Source organism: Oryzias latipes, chromosome 15 (assembly GCF_053564925.1).
Source record: "Oryzias latipes strain Hd-rR chromosome 15, Olatipes_Hd-rR_3.1".
NCBI lineage: Eukaryota > Metazoa > Chordata > Actinopteri > Beloniformes > Adrianichthyidae > Oryzias > Oryzias latipes.
The window spans coordinates 1742501-1765477 of NC_136251.1; the positions used below are offsets into that span (position 1 = coordinate 1742501).

The 22977-nt window shown below is 41.9% G+C and overlaps 1 protein-coding gene and 1 long non-coding RNA gene across 6 annotated transcripts in view; one reads left to right on the forward strand and one right to left on the reverse strand.

Annotated features, from left to right (window-relative positions):
• Positions 1 to 11353, forward strand: part of LOC144984089 (uncharacterized) — a 43877-nt gene extending 32524 nt beyond the window's left edge. For both annotated transcript variants that reach the window (XR_013647743.1, XR_013647744.1), the window contains 3 exons: positions 7496 to 7749; positions 7839 to 7995; positions 8126 to 11353. This is a non-coding gene — a long non-coding RNA (uncharacterized LOC144984089). The remainder of the gene's footprint in view (positions 1 to 7495; positions 7750 to 7838; positions 7996 to 8125) is intronic.
• Positions 1 to 19686, reverse strand: part of polr1c (RNA polymerase I and III subunit C) — a 36565-nt gene extending 16879 nt beyond the window's left edge. For 2 of the 4 annotated variants that reach the window (XR_013647742.1, XR_013647741.1), the window contains exons 1-3: positions 19453 to 19686; positions 3307 to 3378; positions 855 to 962 (exon numbers count right to left, since the gene is read on the reverse strand). Coding sequence is in view for 2 of the 4 variants with exons in the window: in XM_023963197.2 (XP_023818965.1) it covers positions 855 to 962; positions 3307 to 3378; positions 19453 to 19524 (252 nt within the window). In the remaining 2 variants the exon portion in view is untranslated. The remainder of the gene's footprint in view (positions 1 to 854; positions 963 to 3306; positions 3379 to 19452) is intronic. The other 2 variants (XM_023963197.2, XM_023963198.2) reach the window with 2 other exon arrangements.
• Positions 19687 to 22977: the final 3291 nt, after the last annotated feature.

The following is a 22977-nucleotide window of genomic DNA, read 5'->3' on the forward strand; positions in this document are numbered from 1 at the left end:
TCACAATGAAATTTGTTTTTAGTACAAAACAGTAAAAAGGAGCATTCCAAAGAACAGATGTTGATGGCCCGCAGCAGCAGTCACTGACTGCAAGGACCATATTGTTTTCGCAGTTGGAACGATTTTGGCGCCTTTCAGCGCAAATGTGACCCCCACAGCATGCTCGAAAAGTCACCAAAATGTGCACACACCTCGGATAATTGAAATGAATTTTCCACAAAGTCAACGTCACTTAAGGGGTAGTTTATGTGGTAAATTCATGGTAAATACCATGAAACATACGAGTGCAGACCTAAAGGTCAAGGTACTTTATTTGTACTTACCTTGTTCTTATATGTGGTAAGTACCACACAGGACACATTTGCACAACATGTAAGTATATTATAAATACCCAGTATGTGCCACATAAGTATGAACCGAATAGTACCACTTAAATACACAGACAGTACCATGTAAGTACTGAGTAGACACAAAAAGTACCATGTAAGTAGCCAGTAAGTCCCATAAATAGTACCATGTAAATACCATGCAAGTACCCAGTAGTTACACAAAAAGTATCATGTAAATACCACTTAAGTACACTGCAAGTACTCTACTGTAAAAGAAAGCATTAGTGTTTTCTTTGGTTTACTTTCAGATTCTTTACAGTCGATTTTCTGGATTTTAAACTATTTACAAACACACTGGAGTCATCTTATCTTGTTACATGTACGAGAGTAAATGATACCTAAGCTCTCAGTTGATTCTCTCATCCCTTTGCCATAAAAAGGTTACCATGAGTGGGTATGAATGTAGAAAGTCTATTTTAAGGTGTAGGGAGTTCAACAAAAAAATTGACAGAACAGAAACATCACCTCTGCAAGTAAGATTCTTCGAAAGGCATTGGCAATGGCAGCATCAATCCCCACCATATCAAACTCTATGTTGTTCTCATCCAGATGCACAACGTCAATCCTAAAGTTCTGCAAAAACATAGAGGAACATCAGTGTGGAAAAATAAATTCATGCAGAAACTGTCTGTGCTGGTTCAGGGCTACAGGAATTGCCACAAATCACAGCATTTTAAACTAAATTTTCTGGGGTAGGCTGCTTGGGCGATCGAGTCGGTCCTTTATCGATATGGGGCCCTGGAAGTTTGACGGGTTGGGGTCTCCACTGAGGCAATCAGTGGCGGCCCCGGCTAGTCGGCTTCCTCGGTCCCATCGAGGCCTGACCAGAGTTCTTCCAAGGGGGGTGCTTCCTTAGCTCCTCAGGCGATGGGGCCCCTGGGCTGGGGAGGCCTGGGCCCAATGCTGTGGGTGGGTTGGGGGACTGTTGATTTACTACCGGGGTCTGTCTTCCAGCTGTCCCCTCATATAACCATATAACCATTTATTAGGGTGAGGGTGGTGGGGGTCAGACTGCGATGCACCTTGGGGGAAAGAGCTACTTGGCAGTGGCCCCCCTCCCTTGGTTGCTGTATGGAATGTGCCCCCCCCTCTCGGTTTTAATTGCAATTTAAACATCTAGGACCCTTGATGGTGGTGGTGGGGGGGGGGCGTGATTGGACATCACTGCCACCAAGCACTGCCTGGAGTGTGGGGGCGGGTCTTTCCTGGGGGGCCCTGACTCGTACCTGGGGCTGGGGGATGATCAGGACTCCTGGGTGGTGGTGGGCCGCCTGTCTGGGGCTTGGGGTTGGGCTTGCACAAACAGTTTGCGTGACTTAAGGAAATGTTTCATATGTTTTAGTCTGAATGCATAAGTAGGCGAGTGTGAATGTTAGTGATAGTATGTCCATGTAGACTTGTTTGTGTGTAAACACTTTTGGAGCCAACGGGTGTGTTTGTAACGTTAAAGTGTGTGTGTGTGTGTGTGTGTGTGTGTATGTGTGGACAGGCCCCGCCCATTTTAGATTCTTCATGCATCTTAACCTGTCAGTTTTGATTATAAAGCTCCAGCAACTTGTTGCTTTCTGACGCTTCATGATCTTACACCCGCTACTATAGTCACCCTTCTACCCCCCCCCCCTCTTAATCTGTTATCCCTCTCTTCTTTCCTCCTTTTCTTTTCCGTCCGGTGAAACAAAAATATTTAGAAATATAATTAACATGAATAAAGTTTATCTGAAATTACAAAAGGGGTTTATTTAAATATACATCTGTTGTAAAAGTAAAATATGTCCAACACAAAAGGCTTTCAACTCTCATCTGTTTGCTTAGCTGTTGGACAGCACAGGTAAAAAAAGAAAAAAGTAAACTCAATTTTGTAAACTAAGTTTTTTCAGTTTGATGTTAAACTGCTTTGTTTTACTAAACCCCAAAGCTTGCCCTGTTTGGAATCTGCAACAGTTGGTTCTGAGTAAACAACTTTCCAAGCTGTCATAAATTCAGTTACATGTTAAGAGTGACTCTTTGTACGTAAAGATGTCATCAGAGTAAGATCTGCAAGTAAACTTCTCCACAGCAGACTGGCTGTTACCAGTTACCTGTTAATTTGTAACTTTTGGTTAGAATGGTAGCATATATTGTCCATATTAATGTCACCTCTAATCTTGCAGGAAAATTTCATTGCGCTTTTATGTTTTAACATTTTTCATTGTAATTTTGAGAAAAACAAACGGCAACATAAAAAAAAGAACAAAAACAAAATTTCCAGCACAACAAAGTCCCAGCACATCAGCTAGATACATACATCCAGTACATTACATAGATTATGTCATGGAGAAACAGATTATTCCACTGCTCTTTTGATGCATTTCAGAATGACTGATTGCTATTTAGGAACTACCAACATTCTGGACCAAATATTGAGTTTCCCTGAAAACCTTGAAAATATGAAAAAAAAAAGACATCTTGATTTCAGGCTGACAGAAGTATTGCAAAAAATTCACCCAGTGTTAATCTCTCCGATCAGGCATTCATTCATTCATTTTCTATACCATTTTTCCCTTTCCCTATCCCGACCACTTGTGGGTTAACACCCTGGGCAGGTCGCCAGTGTGTCGCAGGGTAGAATGTCCACAAACACACACCCATTCACTCTCACATTCACACCTAGGGACAATTTAGAGTTGCCATTCAACCTATGAAGCATGTTTTTGGACGGTGGGAGGAAGCCGGAGATACCGGAGAGAACCCACGCATACACAGGGAGAACATGCAAACTCCACACAGAAAGGTCCCCCATTGATGTTGTTTTTCACATCCCCCAGCCGGGACTTGAACCGGGGGCCTTCTTACTGTGAGGCAAGAGCGCTAACCACCGTGCAGCCCTCCGAGCAGGCATTTTAATTTAATAATTTGCAGAGGAAACAAAACTTCTTACCTTCTGAAAGGTCTTCATGTCCCAGCCATCCTGGAATCCAGGGTAGTTTCCAGGGAAGTCTGTTGTGTGGACCTAAAGATTCAGATGATGCTGGGGTTCAGTATGAGCTGCTTTGAAGCATTAACATGCAAAAGTTTATAATAATAATAATAATGGATTGAATTTGTCTGCACTATTCCAGAGGCTCAAAGCACTTACTATGTGTCCTTTATCATTCACTCAACATTCATACTTGGTGATGGTAAGCTACTAATGTGGCCACAGCAGCCCTGGGGCAGACTGACAGAGGCATAGCTGCCTGTATGCGCACTGAAGACACTGTGCCTTTGGTTTATTGTGTCGAGTCCTCCACAATTTACTCTGACAGCTGGATGTGATTTGGTTTTAATCTTTCTACTGTTGTTGTGAACCTTGACATTACATTTAGCATCTCCTGGCTGTGTCCTGGAGTCACCTTGCAGTGAAGATTGCTGCCTTTTCACTCCATTGTTCTGTCTTGCCATGTTGATAGCTTTCTCCAGTGTAAGATCCGGGTCAAGCTACATGCGTGATCTGACAAGTCAATCACGTATCATTAGGTGTCCCGATGCCAGTGTTCTGTATCCAGTTTCATTTTCTTCCAACTTTTTTCTAAGTTGATATTTGAATGTTCAGATGATGTTTTTCTTCACTACGAAAAACGTTACGAAGCCATCCCTCACGCATTGATATGTCCCTCATCAATCTACAGGTATGCTTAGTCAACGCATGACTTCACCATCCATACAGTAAATCGTTGTATTTATTTGATTTTCCTCTGAGCTTGCATACTGGTTGATGGCTATGCCAAATCTTTCAAATCTTGTCCACTTTTCCCATTCTTGCGGTCTTGAATAGGCTCCAGACTGAAGGTGTTGACACTTGCTGCATGTTCTCGTCTGTCGTGTTCAAAGTCGGCTTGATCAGTCGTCTAACAGCTTAACAGGAGTTCTGACACTGTGTCGTGTTATCAAACAGAAAAAACAAGGGATCAACTGCTTACTATTTAGAGTGTTTATTTAAACACAGCGGAACATGCTTTTCACATGGGTTTGTGTGTCTAGTTACGCACCACGCACACTGTTGTGACATCATCCAAAAGCGACCCTGTAGTTCTTTAAGAGATTTCTGTTAAAGCAATCTCATAACACCACAATAACCACACGTATGAAGGTTATTTTACATTGCAGCTTTGTTTCTCCAGTGTCAAAAAAAAAAGGAGAACTTTTATTTGGGGAAAACAGGCTTCTGGCTGATTTAGTCATGCAACGTAAAGTAACAATGAGGTCCAATCAGACATGCAAAGGGGACGCAAGTTTTGCAACCTGCAAAAATAATGACAAGAAGATTATCCGATGGAGAGGAATCACCTTTCACAGGTTAGTGATCACATTTTAATAGAGAAATCAGGCTGGTGGGTGCTAGCATGCTAGTTTGGGCCATCAATGTATATTTATGTTAATGTTTTATGTTTTAATTTAGCGTTTATTACCTCAGAATTTGACAAACATACTGTTTTCAAGACATGTTGGGGTTGCAGTACAGGAATATACTTTACAAGAGGATTTGTAGCCGAAGACTGTATTAGACAAGTTTACTGGCATTCTACTACATTCTAATAACTAAGCAAAACTGCTCTGCTGGTCATTTACACATCTGTATAAAACTGCAGTTAGTGGACTAGTTTAATGACAATTTGTTAATTTATGTGTTTTATTTGAAGAGAGTAAAGTTGACCAATGTTTTGTCACTTATAATAAAAACACATATGAATGTCTTTTATAACAATATCTTGCACTCTCAAATCTATTACAGATTCATCATGGCCAAGATTTACTTTAAAACTCCATAAAACAGAATTTTTTTCATGAACGTATTGGCTGGATTGTTCTTCTGGAAAGTACTCCATCTCAAAGAGTCACAGAGGCCTTCACTCCAGTAAACATTAAAGATCTTGACAGACTCCAGCGACCATCAGATTCAGTAACTGCTATCCTACTGTCAGCAGAACGTTACCTATGACGTGCATTAGGGTTGTGCCGATGGACGATGGTATCGTATCGTGATGGGTGACTGACATCCCGATGGAGAGACACCATCTTGATGCCACGCCCCCGCCATGCTGCGAGTCGACACCATAAGCCGGGGTTACATGTGAAAGATATCTTGACCGGATCAATGGTCGGATTAGAATCCAACCGTGTACATAACAAACGTTCACATGGGTCACACTTTCGGTCGGAATAAATCATTCGCGCAGTAGGGTTTGAGAAACCGGAAGCGGATATCAGTTCCGCCGAGCGGCTATTTATTTCTCAAACTTTATTGAATGTAACAATTCAATACAAAACAATGTTGCCGAGCTGCTTTATACATTTATATGTCAGCTCAGTATTATGCAAGACGATCTTCTAAACATGCTTTTAATAATGTTACGATTATTATGAAACCCCTGTTCGCTCATCGTTTTGTTTTTAATCCGTGTGTGGTCATTGCTTTTTCTGTTGAAAAACGGAGCCGGAAAGAAGCCTGAATTAGCAGTATGCTAACACGGGCTAACAACATTAGCTTTGGGTGGTGCTGCAATCTGCATCTTGGCTGCATGTAAACAAGTGGGAATAACATCAGCCTGTATTTAGTCGGGACACGACTGGATACACAAATCCACGTGATTGTTTGAACGTTTTCTAAGGACTGAGCGGCCTTTCTGCTTTGAAGCTTACACCGCCCCAAAGCGCTGTGTGTGTGCTCACGATCCTCTGCTCAAACACACACTTTTAGACCCGGTTCTGAGTTTGGAAGCCCGTTCCCCTAGAGCTGCGGAACGGATCGCAGTTCTAAATGGTTACATACCGCTCATGTAACAAAGCCCCCCCCCCCCCTCAAACACAAAGCTGTAAGTCCGCGCTCCGCCGGTCCACTTGACTAGTTAAGTGCGGGAGCGGACCATTTCTTTTCTAGTTTGTTTGTTACTTTTTTTGTTAAAGTCACTTCCCTCAGTTTATACTGGATAATCGCGGATGAGTCATTAGTTGGGAAATAAAATAAATAAAGTAATAAAGTAAAATAACAAATAGCAATTATATAAGACCGAAATATTAAAAATAGCCCCCCCCCCCCCCCCACACACACACACACGATCCCAATGGTTGACAGAAAACATCGTCAATTGCCAATTTAAGGGACATCGCCCAACCCTAACGTGCATCATATTGCACATCTACACACATCACTGCTGCAAAAGCACAAAGAGCATCAACAGAACACCAAGCTAATCATTTTCAAAGACCTATGAAAACATCTTCAATGTAATTTCTGATTGTAACTGAGATGTGTCTGACATGTATGTAATGTAAAAATAATAAAAAATAATAAAAGTTGCATTTGCTTAATTATTTTTTTCATTCATTTTCTAATCCTTCTTCCTTTCAGGGTCACAGGGCTGCTGGAACCTGTCCCACCCACTTGAAGGGCGAAGGCAGGGGATGAACTGGACTGGTTGCCAGTCTGTCACAGGGCCATAATCACACACCTGTACACACTCACATATGGACAATTGGACACCCATTTTTGGCATGTGAGCATGTGGGCGGCCTTGGTGCAGCGGTAGGGCGGTCGACCCATGATCGTAAGGTTGCACGCCCATGAGTCGAAGTGTCCCTGGGCAAGACACTGAACCCCACCTTGTCTCTGGTGGTAGGCGGGCGCCTGTGTTTGGCAGCGGAGCGGCCACCAGTGTGTGAATGTGTGTGTGACTGGGTGAATGGATCGGTGACTGTAAAAGCGCTTTGTCCTTGTAGGTAGAAAAGCGCTATACAAGTATACGCCATTTACCTTTGAGATGACAATGTCTTAAAGATCTACATACATAGACAGTGAGGTCAATAAGTATTTGATCAGCCCGTGATTTAGCAAGTTCTCCCACCTCGAAAACATGGAGGGGTCTAAAATGTTCATCATTGGTGCATTTCCACAGTGAGAGACAGAATCTGAAGAAACATTCAGAAATCACGTTGTACAATTTTTTTAAAACAATTTATTTGTATATTACTGTGACAAATAAGTATTTGATCACTCAAACAACTTTAATATTTGGTCCAGAAGCCTTTGTTAACAATTTCAGAGGTCAAATGGTTCCTGTAGTTCTTCACTAGGTTTCTACACACTGCAGCAGGGATTTTGGCCAACTCCTCCATACAGATCTTCTTTAGATCTGTCAGGACACGGGGCTCTCGCTGAGCAACACGGAGTTTCAGCTCCCTCCAAAGGTTCTCTATTGGATTTAGGTCTGGAGACTGGCTAGGCCACTCCAGAACCTTGATATGCTTCTTACGGAGCCACTCCTTGGTTTTCTTGGCTGTGTGCTTCGGGTCATTGTCATGCTGAAAGACCCAGCCACGACCCATCTTCAACGCTCTGACTGAGGTAAGGAGATTTTTGCCCAATATCTCACATTACAGAGCCCCCGTTCATCCTCTCCTTAATACAGTGCAGTCGTCCTGTCCCCTGTGCAGAAAAACACCCCCAGAGCATGGGGGGGGGTTTCTTTTTGGTCTTAACTCCATTCGGCGTGTTTGGAGGAAGAAGAAGGAGGAGCATCATCCCAAGAACACCCAGCGGGTGCTAGCTGAACGGCTGTCCACCACCGAGAGCCAAGCGACGGATCACGAGGTCAGTATCGCAGCCATGGAAAGTTCAGTTGCGGGCCTCCAGCTTGAAAATGCTAAGCTACACGCTAAGCTGTTGGATCTCGAGGGAAGATCCAGAAGGAATAATATAAAAATTGTGTGTTTTCCGGAAGGTGAGGAGAAATGGAGACCTACAGAGTTTGTTACAAAACTCATCCCTAAAGTGCTAGGGGACGACAACTTTCAGAAGCCGGTTGTTATCGACAGGGCGCACCGCATCCCGCAACCCAAACCTGCCGACGGCGCTAGACCTCGAACTATTATCGCCAGAGTCCACTTCTATCAAGACAAAGAAAAGATCTTGCGACTGGGGAGACAAACCACGATGGATTTCGAAGGCCACCGGATTTTAATTTTCCGCGACTACACCGCGGAGGTAATGGAGCAACGACGCGGCTTCCGTGAGGTGCTGCAACTGCTGAGGGAAAAGAACGTCCGGCACACGCTGCGGTTCCCGGCAAGACTCCAGGTTCATCACCAAAAAAAAAGTGTAATCATATTACTCCTGATTGTTGTGAAGGTGGTTTATGTTTAAACGTTATTCATTTGTGCTAATTAGGGGCTGTTAGATAGCTTAGGGCATTTGCACTGTTCACATAGCGGCTCCAGATGCGGATGAGGCCAACTCGGCTTCGCTTTGGGAAGCAGTGGGTGGGGTTTGTTTTGGGGATTTGTTCTACGTGTTTGTTGTTGCATGTACCTTTTAACTTAACTAATATTCGTTGTTGTTGCTATACACGCATTTTTGTTTATTTTTTCTGTTGCATTTTCAGCTGCCAGACCAAATGTTCTCTGTGTAGCAGTGATACTGACGATGCCTTCTATGAATAGCACCTTAGAATCCCTATCCCTAGTCTCTTGTAATGTCCGGGGCCTAGGTCGCCCAATTAAGCGTAAAAAAATATTTTCTTATTTGAAGTCATTAAAGCCTGACATTATATTTTTGCAAGAAACCCATGTCTCAGCCACTCAACAAAGAACTCTCCGCGCTAACTGGATTTCACAAGTCTATCAGGCACCCTTTCCATGAAAAGCTAGAGGTGTTGCAATTCTCTTTCGTAAAACTGTACCTTTTCTTCTCCAATCTTCCACAATTGACCCAAATGGCAGATTTATAATCATATCTGGTCATATAAATTCATTCCCCGTGACATTGGTTAATATTTATGGACCAAACATTGATGACTCTGCTTTTTTTCGCAAGGTATTCGATCTTATCCCAGATAATGACACAAGCCACATTCTGATTGGGGGTGATTTCAACTGCTGCCTGGATCCATATTTAGACAGACAATCTTCGGCCCCCCCTCCAAATATTTCTGCGGTTCAAACTGTAAACAACTTGATAAAGTTTAAGAAAGTGGTAGATATTTGGAGACTACAACATCCAAATGATCTGGAGTATTCTTTCTACTCACATGTACATAAATCCTACACGCGGATCGACTACTTTTTAGTTGACGCAGAACTGATCTCCAATATCAGCCACACTAACTACTATGGAATTATATTATCTGACCATAGCCCCGTCAGTCTCAGTTTAAAATTGCCCCTTCATAAGAGGGCTTTCAGTTGGCGCTTTAATCCTCTCTTACTAGAAGACCAGAAATTTAAACAACGCCTAAAAACTGAAATATTGCAGTTCCTTGTGATAAATGACAATGGAGAGGTTAACGACTCAACCATTTGGGAAACCCTTAAAGCCTATATACGAGGATTAGTCATCTCATACGAAGCAACAAATAGTAAAGCCAAACGCGAGAGACTAGAAGAAATTGAGAGAGAACTATTAGCCACGGATCAGATGTACCGAAGTTCAATGCTGCAATCAGATTATAATAAGATTATAAAACTAAAATATGAATACAATGCCATACTGGGGGATCAAATTAGTAAAACACTTTTGAAAATTAAAGGGAAACATTTTGAACTAGGGGACAAGCCACGTAAACAATTGGCAAGACAACTGAAGGGAGAACAAACAAAGAGAGCTATTCATAAAATAAAATCCAAATCTGGCCAATTGCTCACAAATTTAAAAGACATTAATGAGGAATTTAGACAATTCTACACAGATATCTACACCTCAAAGTCAACTGCAACACAGGACGATTATGATCTTTTTTTGATAAACTAAACTTTCCAAAACTGGATCCAATCATAACAGAAAATTTAGACACTGACTTTACTCTCCCTGAGCTGAAAGAAGCTATTAAATCCTTCCCCAATTGCAAGGCACCAGGTCCAGATGGGTTCAGTCAGGAATTCTTCAGGGCCTTTCAGGATGTTTTGGCACCCCCTTTGGTTAAAATGATCCAAAATAGTTTTAAGAACAGAAGACTTCCACCCTCTCTTAATGATGCTAATCTTTGTGTTCTATTAAAAAGAGACAAAGATGAGACTGATCCAGGCAGCTACAGGCCCATCGCACTGTTGAACTGCGACCTAAAAATCATAAATGTTTTAGCAAATCGACTTGCAAAGAATGTAGGAAGCATCATACACCCAGACCAAAGTGGTTTTGTCCCAGATAGATTTTCCTTTTGCAACGTCCGTAAAATTCTAAACATAATGTATGCTAAATATGGAAAGAAAGAGAAGGCAGCCATACTGGCTCTGGATGCTCAAAAAGCTTTCGATATGATAGAATGGCCATATCTCATAGCAACGCTGAAAAATTCGGTTTTGGTGAGGTTTTTACAAACTGGATCAAAATATTATACGCTGGCCCTAGATCCTGTTTTCTCACCAATGGGGATAGATCTAGCCCGTTCACTCTTCAGCGGGGTGTCCGACAGGGGGACCCGCTGTCACCTTTACTGTTTAACATCGCCCTGGAACCCCTCGCTATAGGAATTAGGGAACATCATTGTATTACAGGTATAAAGCTAAACGGAACAGAGACCCGAATTGCTCTCTATGCAGATGACCTCCTGGTCTGTCTTTCAGACCCAGCAACCTCAATTCCGATTCTACTACAATACATGAATTCTTTTGGGAAGATCTCCGGATATAACATAAATTGGGAGAAGAGTGAGTTTATACCATTAGCTGGCCATTTTACAAATACTTTTCTGAACAACTTACCCTTTAGGATAAAAAATGACTGCTTCACTTACCTGGGACTCAAACTTGTAGCCACAAAAGTATTTAAAATATGGAATTGACATTATGATTAAATTCTGTGTCAAAAACATTTGTTCCCATAACACTGTAAAGTCCTATTTCCGATTTCCTCAGGAAATGTCATTCAGAAATGTGTTATTTTTTTGTTTTTTTGTATTAAGGACACGTCAGCTGTAAGTCATGTGACTGACGGTACCGGGGCCTGATTTGACAAAGGGGACCAAAGTAAGGGGGGGGGGGGGGGGGGGGGGGGGGCAGCGCATCCTGTCGTGACGGGGGAAAACTTCAGGGAGTCTACGAGAGACCTGAGGAGAAAAAGAAAAAAGAAGCGCATCTAACGCCCGAGGCATCGGATTCCGTTTTGGGGATTTATTTCTGTTTGGACAAACTTGGACAGTCAACCCTTGGGTGAGAGGATTCCTTTTTTCGTTTGGCTATCGTTTCATTGGGAAGAATGCCTACGTGTCTGGAGTGGGAGTGACCGTGAACTTTGAAAAGGAAGACGCTACAGCACGGACATTAACGGGACATTTAAAGAAAACAAATCGGTTTTGAGAGACTAAGGATTATTATATTATTTGGGTTTTTCTATGGTTTGGTTTACTTGTGTTATATAAAAGAATTTGAATAACAAAGAGGAAAAACTGTTATGTGTAAATATATCAATTTAAAGAAACTTATTACCCTAAAAAACGTAATGAGCACTATAAATAAATAGATGATCGTTACATATGGTGGCCAGTATGGGGAAAGATTTTTTTTGATATGTGTACATGTTTTGTTGAAAAATCATGGAAAGTAGAACAAGTGCGGGTTTGAGTGGCTTGTACAATCCAGATGCTTTGAAAGATCATGAGTCTGTTGATCCGGATTTTACTGTTGGTCAATTTGTAACCATAAGAGAGAAATCTCCAAGTGAAATAACATCTATGTTGGGTTCATTATATTTAGATGATGAAGAGGATGAAAATGAATGTATCGCTCCTGAAGACATCAGACACCGGAAAGCTAAACTACTAACCAATGTTGAGGTTGTTCATGTTAATGCGGATGATGATGGTGCTAATGCAGTGGATGAGCAACAGTATAGAAGATCAAAGGATCAGTAGGAGCAGAACATAAAAGCTGACCTAAACTGTGTAACCCATGAAGTTGTTGCTTTAAAAGAGCAGGTCCATAACTTAGAAGTAAGACTGAGGGATTCCATTACAAGTTCTTTCAATCGAGAAAGTAATATATATAATATATATAATATATATATAATATATATTGATGTTTGTTTTGCAAAAAATGGAAAATAACCTTATTTCTAAGGTAGAAAAACTGGAAAAAGATGTGGTGAACTGTATGTTAAGGGATTTGAAATGGAAAAACCAACTTAAAAATATTAAGGCAGAGAGCACTCCCATTGCCCAAAGGTCCATAGCCATTTCTACTGAATTACAGTATTCAACTCTTTCTGATGAACCTCGTCTTTTAGTGCCTAGTCAGCCTGGTGCAACCCATTTCTACTCCACTCCTACAGTACACAGTCAGCCTGGTGCGACCCCTTTCTACTCCACACCTCCGGTTCGCTTAGACTTTCCCACTTTTGGAACCTCCAGTGAATCTTCAGATGTTGTCAGTTTCATAGAGCAATGCGAAAACTATTTAGACATACGACCATTGTCCAACCATGAATTGATGGGAGCCCTGTCTGCAGTACTGAAAGGACCCGCTCTTAGTTGGTGGAAAGCCACAAAACATCAAATACATGACTGGACGTCTTTTAAAAATGCATTTATGGCTGCCTTTCTCCCTGCTGACTATTTAACAGAAGTAGAGGAGAAATTGAGGACCACAGTCCAAAAGCCAGATCAGTGTCTGAGAGACTTTGCATATGATTACAGAGCTCTATGTCTTAAGTGGAAGCGGGACATGTCAGAAGAGGAGGTTGTGCGACGCATACTAAACAACATCAATCCAAAAGTGGCAGGATGTCTGAGGGGAACGGTCTCTACAGTTGCACAACTTGTGAAAATTGGAGCCGTGGTTGAAAAGGACTGTACGGGAGCAAAAGATTATTGGCAGAGAGTTCATGCTAATTCTGACAGATTCCCTAAAAAACCTCCTGACAGAAAAGCTAACCAAAAGGGGACAGTAGGTGTCACTGTAGTTCCACAACATACCATTAGAGAGCCAAACCTCTTAATGGTCCCTGTTTCAATCCGAGGGATGCAAGTGGAAGCAGTGGTTGACACTGGTAGTACCTTTACTCTAATGAGAGAGAGCTTGTGGAACCAGTTGACAGGTCCTGAAGAAATATTTCAACTTACAGAAAGACAAAGGTTCGTTATGGCTGATGGAACCGTTCACCAGGAGTTGGGCCATAAGACTATGTCTAGAGTGGCATCAGGATCAATGGACAATAAATGTGCATGTGATGGAAGACCGCCACTTGGCTTTTCCTCTAGTGCTTGGACTGGATTTTCTATCAAAGTCGGGGGCAATTCTTGATATGTCCCGAAACACTTATGGAGTGAAAACAGATCATGGTTATAAGTTCCATGCATTTCTTCATCAGACAGGTGATTTCAGGGAGTGGAAAAAATCCACCATCTCCTCTTGCCTTTCTCCTGTTAGTCTCTACTATGCACTCCAACCGGGGGAGTTTCCTCCTTGTTGGTCGGTTGTGACTGCCACAGACATGGTTCAAACCTGTGACACTGATAACCCTGACAGTTCCAGACTTCTACATAAATTGGTGGAGGACTGGCCAACAGTTACTTTTGGCATTCTTGGGAAAACCACTGTAGAAAAACACACAATCTTCTTACAAGATGAAATCCCAGTGAGATCAAGAGCATATCGGGTTTCTCCTTTCAAAAAAAATATAATCGAGGAACATGTGGCTAAAATGTTGAAAGATGGCATAATTGAACCATCACAATCAGCCTGGTCCTCTTCTGTAGTCCTTGTAGACAAGCCTGATGGATCCTATAGGTTTTGTGTTGACTACAGAAGAGTAAATGCCAAGACCTTGCCTGATGCTTATCCCATGCCCCTCATTCATGACATCTTGGAATCTATGGATGGTGCATCCTGGTTCAGCACTTTGGATTTGCAATCAGGATATTGGCAGGTGGCTATGGATGAACAGAGTAAGCCATAAACAGCTTTTATAACTTCTATTGGACTTTTCCAGTTCAAATACATGCCATTTGGATTACGTAATGCGGCAGCCACTTTCCAACGGCTTATGGAAAAAGTGTTAGGAGAACTAAAAGGGAAGTTGTGTTTTGTATATATTGATGACATCATTGTTTATTCTAAAACACAAGAAGACCACCTGAAAGACTTGGCAGAAGTGTTTCACAGACTCCATAGGGCCAACCTCAGTCTCAACATGGAGAAATGTCATTTCTTTAAAAAACAGTTAAGATTTATTGGTCATGTTGTTTCAGGAGAAGGAGTAGCAGCCGATCCAGCGAAAACACAAGCAATCGCAGAGTTTCCAGTACCAACTGATATAAAATCGCTTCAACGTTTTCTGGGGCTTGCAGGCTGGTATCATAAATTTATTGCAAATTTTTCTGATATTGCGGCTCCTCTTAATCACTTGAAGAAGAAGGGGGTAGAGTGGCACTGGTCTACCGAATGTCAAGCTAGTATGGATGCTTTAAAAAAAGCTCTAACCTCACCACCCATACTAGCACGGCCAGATATGTCACTTCCCTTTCAGGTTCATACAGATGCCAGTGAGGTGGGCCTTGGGGCTATTCTCTCACAGGAGACAAAAGATGGAGAACGTGTTATTGCGTATGCTTCCAGAGGGCTTCGAGGGCCTGAAAGAAATGATTCTACCTCAGAAAAGGAATGTTTGGCTGTTGTCTGGGCGGTTGAAAAATGGCGACACTATCTTGAAGGGAAGGAGTTTTCTGTCTACACAGACCATGCTGCATTGTCGTGGGCGTTCAATTGTCCTAAAACAACCTCTCGCTTGACGCGCTGGATTTTACGGTTGCAACAGTTCCACTTCAAGGTCCTCTATAGAAAAGGTTGCCTCAATGTTGCACCAGATGCATTGTCTCGAGGATATACACCCTTGATAATAAAGCCATCTCCTTGCTTTGCTGTCACCCTGAAGAGTCCTTCAGATCTGCCAACCAGTTTAGCAGAAATCGCTCAAGCACAAGATCATGACCCAAAACTTAATGAAATGAAACTGACTCAAAGTGACATCAACACTTCTCCCCAAAGGATCAGTTTTGCAGAACATCAGGGTGTTCTGTATCGCAGAATTCCCTTGCAGAACCAAGGAGAACGGTTCCAATTGGTAGTGCCTCAGGCCTTAGTCCCAGTGTTTCTCCGTTACTTTCATGATGATCCTTTGGGAGGCCATCTTGGACGCCTGAAAACCCTCCTGAAGATCCTGGATGTAGCTTGGTGGCCAAGCGTACGCAAAGATGTCTGGGAACACACCAATAAATGTGAAACTTGCCAAAAGTACAAACCTGGCAATTGCAAACCTTCGGGTTGATTACAAAACATCACAGTCAACAAACCTGGAGAGATGCTCGGAATAGATCTCATGGGGCCTTTCCCCAGGAGCAAGAAGTCAAACGTATTTCTTCTTGTGGTGGTTGACTACTATTCAAAGTGGGTTGAATGGTTACCCTTAAGAGACAGTAAAACACCACGAATTATCAAGATTCTGATAGAGGAAATATTCACTAGGTGGGGCGTTCCTCAATATCTGGTGTCTGACCAAGGTCCTCAGTTTACTAGTAGTCTTTTAATTGACCTTTGTAATACATGGGGGGTTGTGCAGAAGTTAACAACTAGTTATCATCCACAAACCAACCTCACCGAACGTGTAAACACAACATTGATGACCATGATTGCATCCTTTGTTGGCCAACATCCCCATGCTTGGGATCATTGGTTACCCGAGTTTCGTTTTGCTATTAACACCGCCCAACAAGAAACCACAGGAAAGACCCCAGCTGAGCTGGCTCTGGGACGTAATCTTTATGGCCCTCTGCAGAGACTGATTTACAAACCACCTTCTCCCCAACAACAAGTAACCTACAATCTAGTTGAAAGACAACAACAACTGGCTGAGGAGGTTAAACGGAGAGTGGGTGTGCACCAGGCTAGAAATGCTAAGTATTATAATACCCGTAGAAAAGATGCGCACTTTCTGCCGGGAGACTTAGTCTGGGTCAGGTCACATCCTATTTCTAAAGCTACTGAAAAGTTTTCAGCAAAGTTAGCGCCGAAGTGGGAAGGACCAGCAAAAATAATAAAGAAATTAGGGCCAATCAATTACAGAGTTGTTTGGGGAGACCCACAAAAGAAAGAAGATACGGTAAATGTGGTAAACCTAAAGACCTATCATGGTGTTTTCCCTTAAAAGCCTTTGGCTGAAGGGGGGGGGTTTATGTAGCCACAAAAGTATTTAAAATATGGAATTGACATTATGATTAAATTCTGTGTCAAAAACAATTGTTCCCATAACACTGTAAAGTCCTATTTCCGATTTCCTCAGGAAATGTCATTCAGAAATGTGTTGTTATTTTTTTGTTTTTTTGTATTAAGGACACGTCAGCTGTAAGTCATGTGACTGACGGTACCGGGGCCTGATTTGACAAAGGGGACCAAAGTAAGGGGGGGGGGGGAGCAGCGCATCCTGTCGTGACGGGGGAAAAACATCAGGGAGTCTACGAGAGACCTGAGGAGAAAAAGAAAAAAGAAGCGCATCTAACGCCCGAGGCATCGGATTCCGTTTTGGGGATTTATTTCTGTTTGGACAAACTTGGACAGTCAACCCTTGGGTGAGAGGATTCCTTTTTTCGTTTGGCTATCGTTTCATTGGGAAGAATGCCTACGTGTCTGGAGTGGGAGTGACCGTGAACTTTGAAAAGGAAGACGCTACAGCACGGACATTAACAGGACATTTAAAGAAAACAAATCGGTTTTGAGAGACTAAGGATTATTATATTATTTGGGTTTTTCTATGGTTTGGTTTACTTGTGTTATATAAAAGAATCTGAATAACAAAGAGGAAAAACTGTTGTGTGTAAATATATCAATTTAAAGAAACTTATTACCCTAAAAAACGTAATGAGCACTATAAATAAATAGATGATCGTTACATACTGACCAGAAATCCAGAAGAGCTCTTCAAATTAAATTTAACAGAGGCCCTAGAAAAACTTAAGGCTGATATTGAGACCTGGAAATTACTGCCCTTGTCCATGATTGGCAGGGTGAATGCAATTAAAATGGTCAGCTTGCCTAGGTTTCTGTATCTGTTTCAAAATTTACCAATTTATTTGAATGCATCTTTTTTCAAAAAAGTGGACGCAATAATACTGCCATTTATTTGGGGCTACAAAGCCTACAGAATATCTAAGGCTCACCTGCAGAAACCATCTAGAGATGGTGGCCTGGGTCTGCCAGACTTCAGACACTACTACTGGGCAGCTAATGCCAGGGCTCTCACCTACTGGAAGTGTGAGTATTCTGATGTGGAGACTAATCCCTTATGGGTGCAGCTGGAAGCTAACACTGCAGGGAAGTCCTCACTCCCAGCCCTTTTGTTCTCAAGCTCTGCCCCAATATCCAAAATACACCACCAAAATTTCATTCTAAAAAATTCCCTTCGCATCCTACACCAAATGAAAACAGCATGCCAGGCTCCTTGTGCCTCAATGCAGGCTCCCATATGCCAAAATAATGTATTCACCCCCGGTCAACAAGATGGAGCATTCACCATCTGGAAAGAGAAGGGCATTAGATCTTTTTCAGATCTGTTTATTGATGGCCATTTTGCTTCATTTACATTGCTTAGTTCCAGGTAAAGCATTCCCAAGTCCCATTTCTTTCATTACCTTCAGGTCAGACACTGTGCCAGGGCGTGGTGTCCAAGCCTTGACCTCCCAACTACACACCCCTTCTATGAGCACCTCTCACTTCCCCCTGACTCCAAGCGGATCTTATCTAAATTTGTTTCTTGCTTCTCTACTGTGGTCCCCTCTGACTCGATTAGAGATGCTTGGGCTAGAGATTTGAACTGTGAGGTACCTGAGGGTTTCTGGAATGAGGCACTGTCTAAAATTTACCGCTGCTCCATCAGTTCCAGACTCAGGTTGATTCAGTTTAAGGTTCTGCATAGACTGCATTATTCCAAAACGAAGCTGAACAAAATCTTTCCAGCTGTCTCGGCTACCTGTGATAGGTGTAAAACATCAGAAGGTACGCTGGGTCATTTATTCTGGTTTTGTCCATCGTTGTGCAGTTTCTGGAGTAAGATTTTTAAATGCTTTCCTGATGCATATGATAAAGATATTCAGCCCAATAGCCACCTGGCCATCTTTGGATGTTCTTCAAAAACTTCCCATTTGCCACAACATATACAGACAGCGCTACAGTTGGGAATGGTGGTGGCCAAAAACTTATTCTTCTAAACTGGAAATCAACAACTCCTCCCTCCTTTGAACACTGGCTGGCTGAGATCATATATGCCATTGGGCTAGACAGGCTGAGGCCCTGCAGATTTGGTTCACAGTTAGAGCTGTGACGGTGTTGGATTTCTGATCACCGCGGTGATGAACCACCAGGGGGCGCGTAGTCGCAGTTAACCGCAGCCCCCCCAAATAAAAAACAAAATCCCCCGGCGGCTGCATCGGAAATAAATAAATACTATTAAAACGTACTATTCTTTATTAACAAACAACAACTAACTAATACCTATCTAACTAATGACTTAACTATGTAGGTGTTGTAGATTGACTGTGACTGTGTCAACGTGCTGCGTCTTGTGTAGGACTGGGAGGAGGAAGCGCGCACATGTGTGTTGGGGGTGCGTGTTTCTTCTGCTCTCTAGCTCAGTGTTTTTCAACCTTTTTTGAGCCACGGCACACTTTAACCTTGACAAAAATCCCGCGGCACACCAGCACCCCCCCCCCCCCCCAAAAAAAAAGCAGAAACTCAGTCTGTTTTGATCTGAGCCGGGGAAAAGGCCAATAGTTCGATGGCGCCTCGAAAAGCGGAAACACTTTTCAAGTTGGTGGCCATGAAATCTTTATACCGGGTCAGTCCAAATTGCAGTCCTTCAGACTTCAGTTTTACCCAAAACACAAAGGACAAGTTCGAACCAGTTTTGATAATTGATCCAGAACTAAGAACGGTCTACTGCACGGCGCGACGTTCTGTGAAGGAATCAAACCATATAGACCCGCTGAACACTAGAATCTCAGCAACGGAAACAATTCAAAACGCTACGGTACTGGGGCACATAGAGCCTTGTACGAGCACTTAGTAGACTTACATTCTTCACTCCGAACTCCTCTAGAACCACCAGATTCCTGATCTCCTCCACGTTACTGCCGGTGGCCGCCATGATAGTTTCTTCTTCTTTGGCAAGCGGTGCGCTCCGGTGTAGGTACCATCACCGTCGCCCCCTACCTCAGCCTCTGTATAGAGTGATATTTATGCCACTACGTTGCAGACAAAACGTTCTAAGTTCCAAATTAAAATATTAAATATTTACTTTCAACCTTTTTTTTTTTGCTCTCAATTTTTTTGCTTTCACATTTTTTTGCATTCAAAATTTGTATTTTTGGTTTCAAAACCTTTTTTTTTTCAAATTCCTTTTTTTTTTTGCTTTAAAACAAATGTTTTTTCATTTTTTTCATATTGTAGCGACCTGGGGGGTTGGCCCTGCCTTCAGCCCCAAAGGCTCATGGGAAGTGGGGAGCTTTAAGGTGAAACCTTGGCTGTGTCCGAATTCCTACCCTAATCCCTAACTACTAAAACCCTATAAAGTGCGGCACTATATAGTTCTCTGAATTTTCAAAGCAATTCGGACACCCGTGCTCACTACTTTTCTCTTTTGGGTGTTGTTCATGTGGCGCTTGACACGGAAACAAAGTGGCGCATTAACGCCACCACCTGGTGTGGAGGCGAACTACTTCTATATAACGCAGAGAATGACACTTATTTGTCAAAATAAAAACATAATAAATATGAACATTTTTACAAAGACTATTTATGAATCTGCTGTGTTCTGATCATGGAAAACGTGGCTGATATATAAATAGTAAAATTACAAACACATTGGTGACTATATAATGTATTTGTTCAGAAATAAACCCTCAAGTCATTAGTCCATGGCAACGTTTATTTTTGTGTCGCTGAACGATTTACGGGCTCTTGCGAGGAAGCATTTTTTTCAGTAGTTTTCTCTTCTAACTTACTGAAAATAGCTTTGAATATGAAGCTGTCCGTGTTCCTGTTGGCAATAATTCAACCGTTTTTTGTGAGATCAAACCAGAAACGAGCAGATATGCAGCATCACAGGACAGCAAGGAGGAGAAGCAGACGTCTCAGAAGATTTCCTCTGGATGCCCTGGCCAGACATGAACAACTTGTGAGTTAAACTTAAAGTTTTTTTTTTAGTTAAACTTAAGCATTTGTCACTAATTGTGCTCAAGGTTACACAATCTGCTGGGTAAGAGTTTAACATTATTTTTCAACATTGGATTTTGAGTTGTATAGTCTAACTACATGAAACACTTGTGAATTCAAAATTTAGTATTTTTTATTCAGTTTTAAACCATATCACTTGTTTAAAACAAAAATACTTTCATTTATTAAATACTTTCATTTTTCACCCAGTAAAAAGAAAAACGATATTTTCCAGCATTTAAAAATACTTCATAAACTAAAATGTAAGACATCAAAAATAAATAGAAACATTCAAAAAATGAGATTTCATTTCCTCAATGAAATACATTAATGTTCCATTTTACAGGGTCTTCCACGTCTCTACTGCTTTGCAAACATAAAGGTTTCTGTCCTGGCCCTTTACGCTGACAGTCAGCCCGACACAAGACCGGATTTTCGGCAGGACCATCAAGCATCTGGTGGAGCAGCTTCGGGGTTCCTCACACTCTGGGGGGACAAGAGACTGAGGTCCTGGTGTTTTTTTTTTCTGGCTGGCGTGTGGCACATCTTACAGTGTGGTAGCCAGGGCCTTTGACATGACACGGTCCACTGTGAGTGACGTTGTCCACAGGACGGCAGACCGCATCATCCAGCTGATGAGCAGGGTCATCCAACTTCCCAGTGGGAATGAACTGCCATTAGTCACCTCTGGTTTTTTAGCAGCTTGCTTGGTCTTCCACCTTCCAAAACGTCGAGGGGAGCATCGATGGCTGCCACATAAGAATAAAGGCCCTAAAAGAAAATGCAGCTTGTTATTTTAACAGGAAGCTTTTTATTCCATTCAAATACAGGCTGTATGTGACTCTAATCCCAAATTTATAAATATTTTTGTTGGGAATCCAGGATCAGTCCATAATTCACAGGTTCTACGTAAAAGCCCAATTTATGTAAATGAAGGATCCTTTTGGGTGATGGTGGGCATCTCTGCATTGCATATCCCATCACGCTCCTGACACCCTACAGGGAACCCATGAGGAATGCGGTTGAGGCCCGTTACAACCAGCACCACTCCAGAACACGGTCTATGGTGGTGACAGAGAATTTGGCATTTTAAAGATGAGGAGGAGAGCAATATTTCTGGGGGCACTGGGAGTAAAACCAAGCTTTGCAATGAAAATTATTGCCTTAAGTTCAATTCTGCACAATCTGTGCATCAGCAAAGGAGACTGCTTGGAACCACAGATGTTGAGCCACAGCAGGACGACACCAGGGACATGCAGGACGAGCAGAGTGGCGTCCGTCTGCGAGGACAAATCTCTGCCTTACTTTCAGCTCCAACTGTGACACACATGACTCTGGAGGACCACAATTATTGTTAACATGTGTAAAAATAAATGTTAACATATAAAACGAAATTGTAAATATGTACATTTGATATTTATATGAAAATCCTTTTGAGATTGTTAAAAATGGCTCAGATTTAAATAATACATGTAAATTATTCATTTTTGTTAATGCATTTATTAAACAAATTGGAAAAACAATGGCAACATTACATTTTTTTAACAATATTTTCAACTAAAGTAAGCTTAACAGACTCTCCTGTCGCTCTTCCTCCCTTCTTGCTCTTTCCTCCTCTCCTCTCCTCTTTCAACAAAAACCTTTACCCCAATATGACAACGATTAACCGTTTATTGACAAATAAAGACAAATCTGATCATGATCAAGTGGGATCTCGTACTCCCATCCAGCACAAGCTTGCCTGAAAACAAACAGGCTATCTTTCTCCATCCACAGATGGATCAGATTTTCCTCATCCTCGTCTGTCCCTACATATATAAACACATTTAAAACATGTGTTAATAACTTATGACTACGGTTAGAAGTCACTGCTTTTTGATGTAATATCTAGCGTTTGTTTTTAGCCTTCGGCGCTAATTCGTGTTAGCTTTAGCATTACCGAAATTGATGAGCTTCAAAACAATGTAGATTGTCAATTGAGGAATATAACATATTAAACACATCATCTTACGTATTTACAAATATATTTTACAACAGATACAAGATACTTTTTAATATACTTACATGTTTCGGTTGTTTTCCTTGCGCAATCGGCTGCCATTTTCGAATAATTCAAACGCAATGCATTGTGGCTCATACGCATTGCATTCTGGTCCGAACGCAGTGCATTCTGGTCAATATTCGCCAATTGAGTGAGCATCGATCCACACTGGTTTTTTGTAGAGACTTCTGGGAAATTTCTAGTGCACAAGATTTTTGAACTGTAGATTCGGACAACCCTACAAAATGGCGACCACACTAAATAGTGCCCTATATAGGGGTTAGGGCGGTAATTCGGACACAGGGCAAGACTAAATCCAAAGCAGTGATGAGCAACAGAGATCAG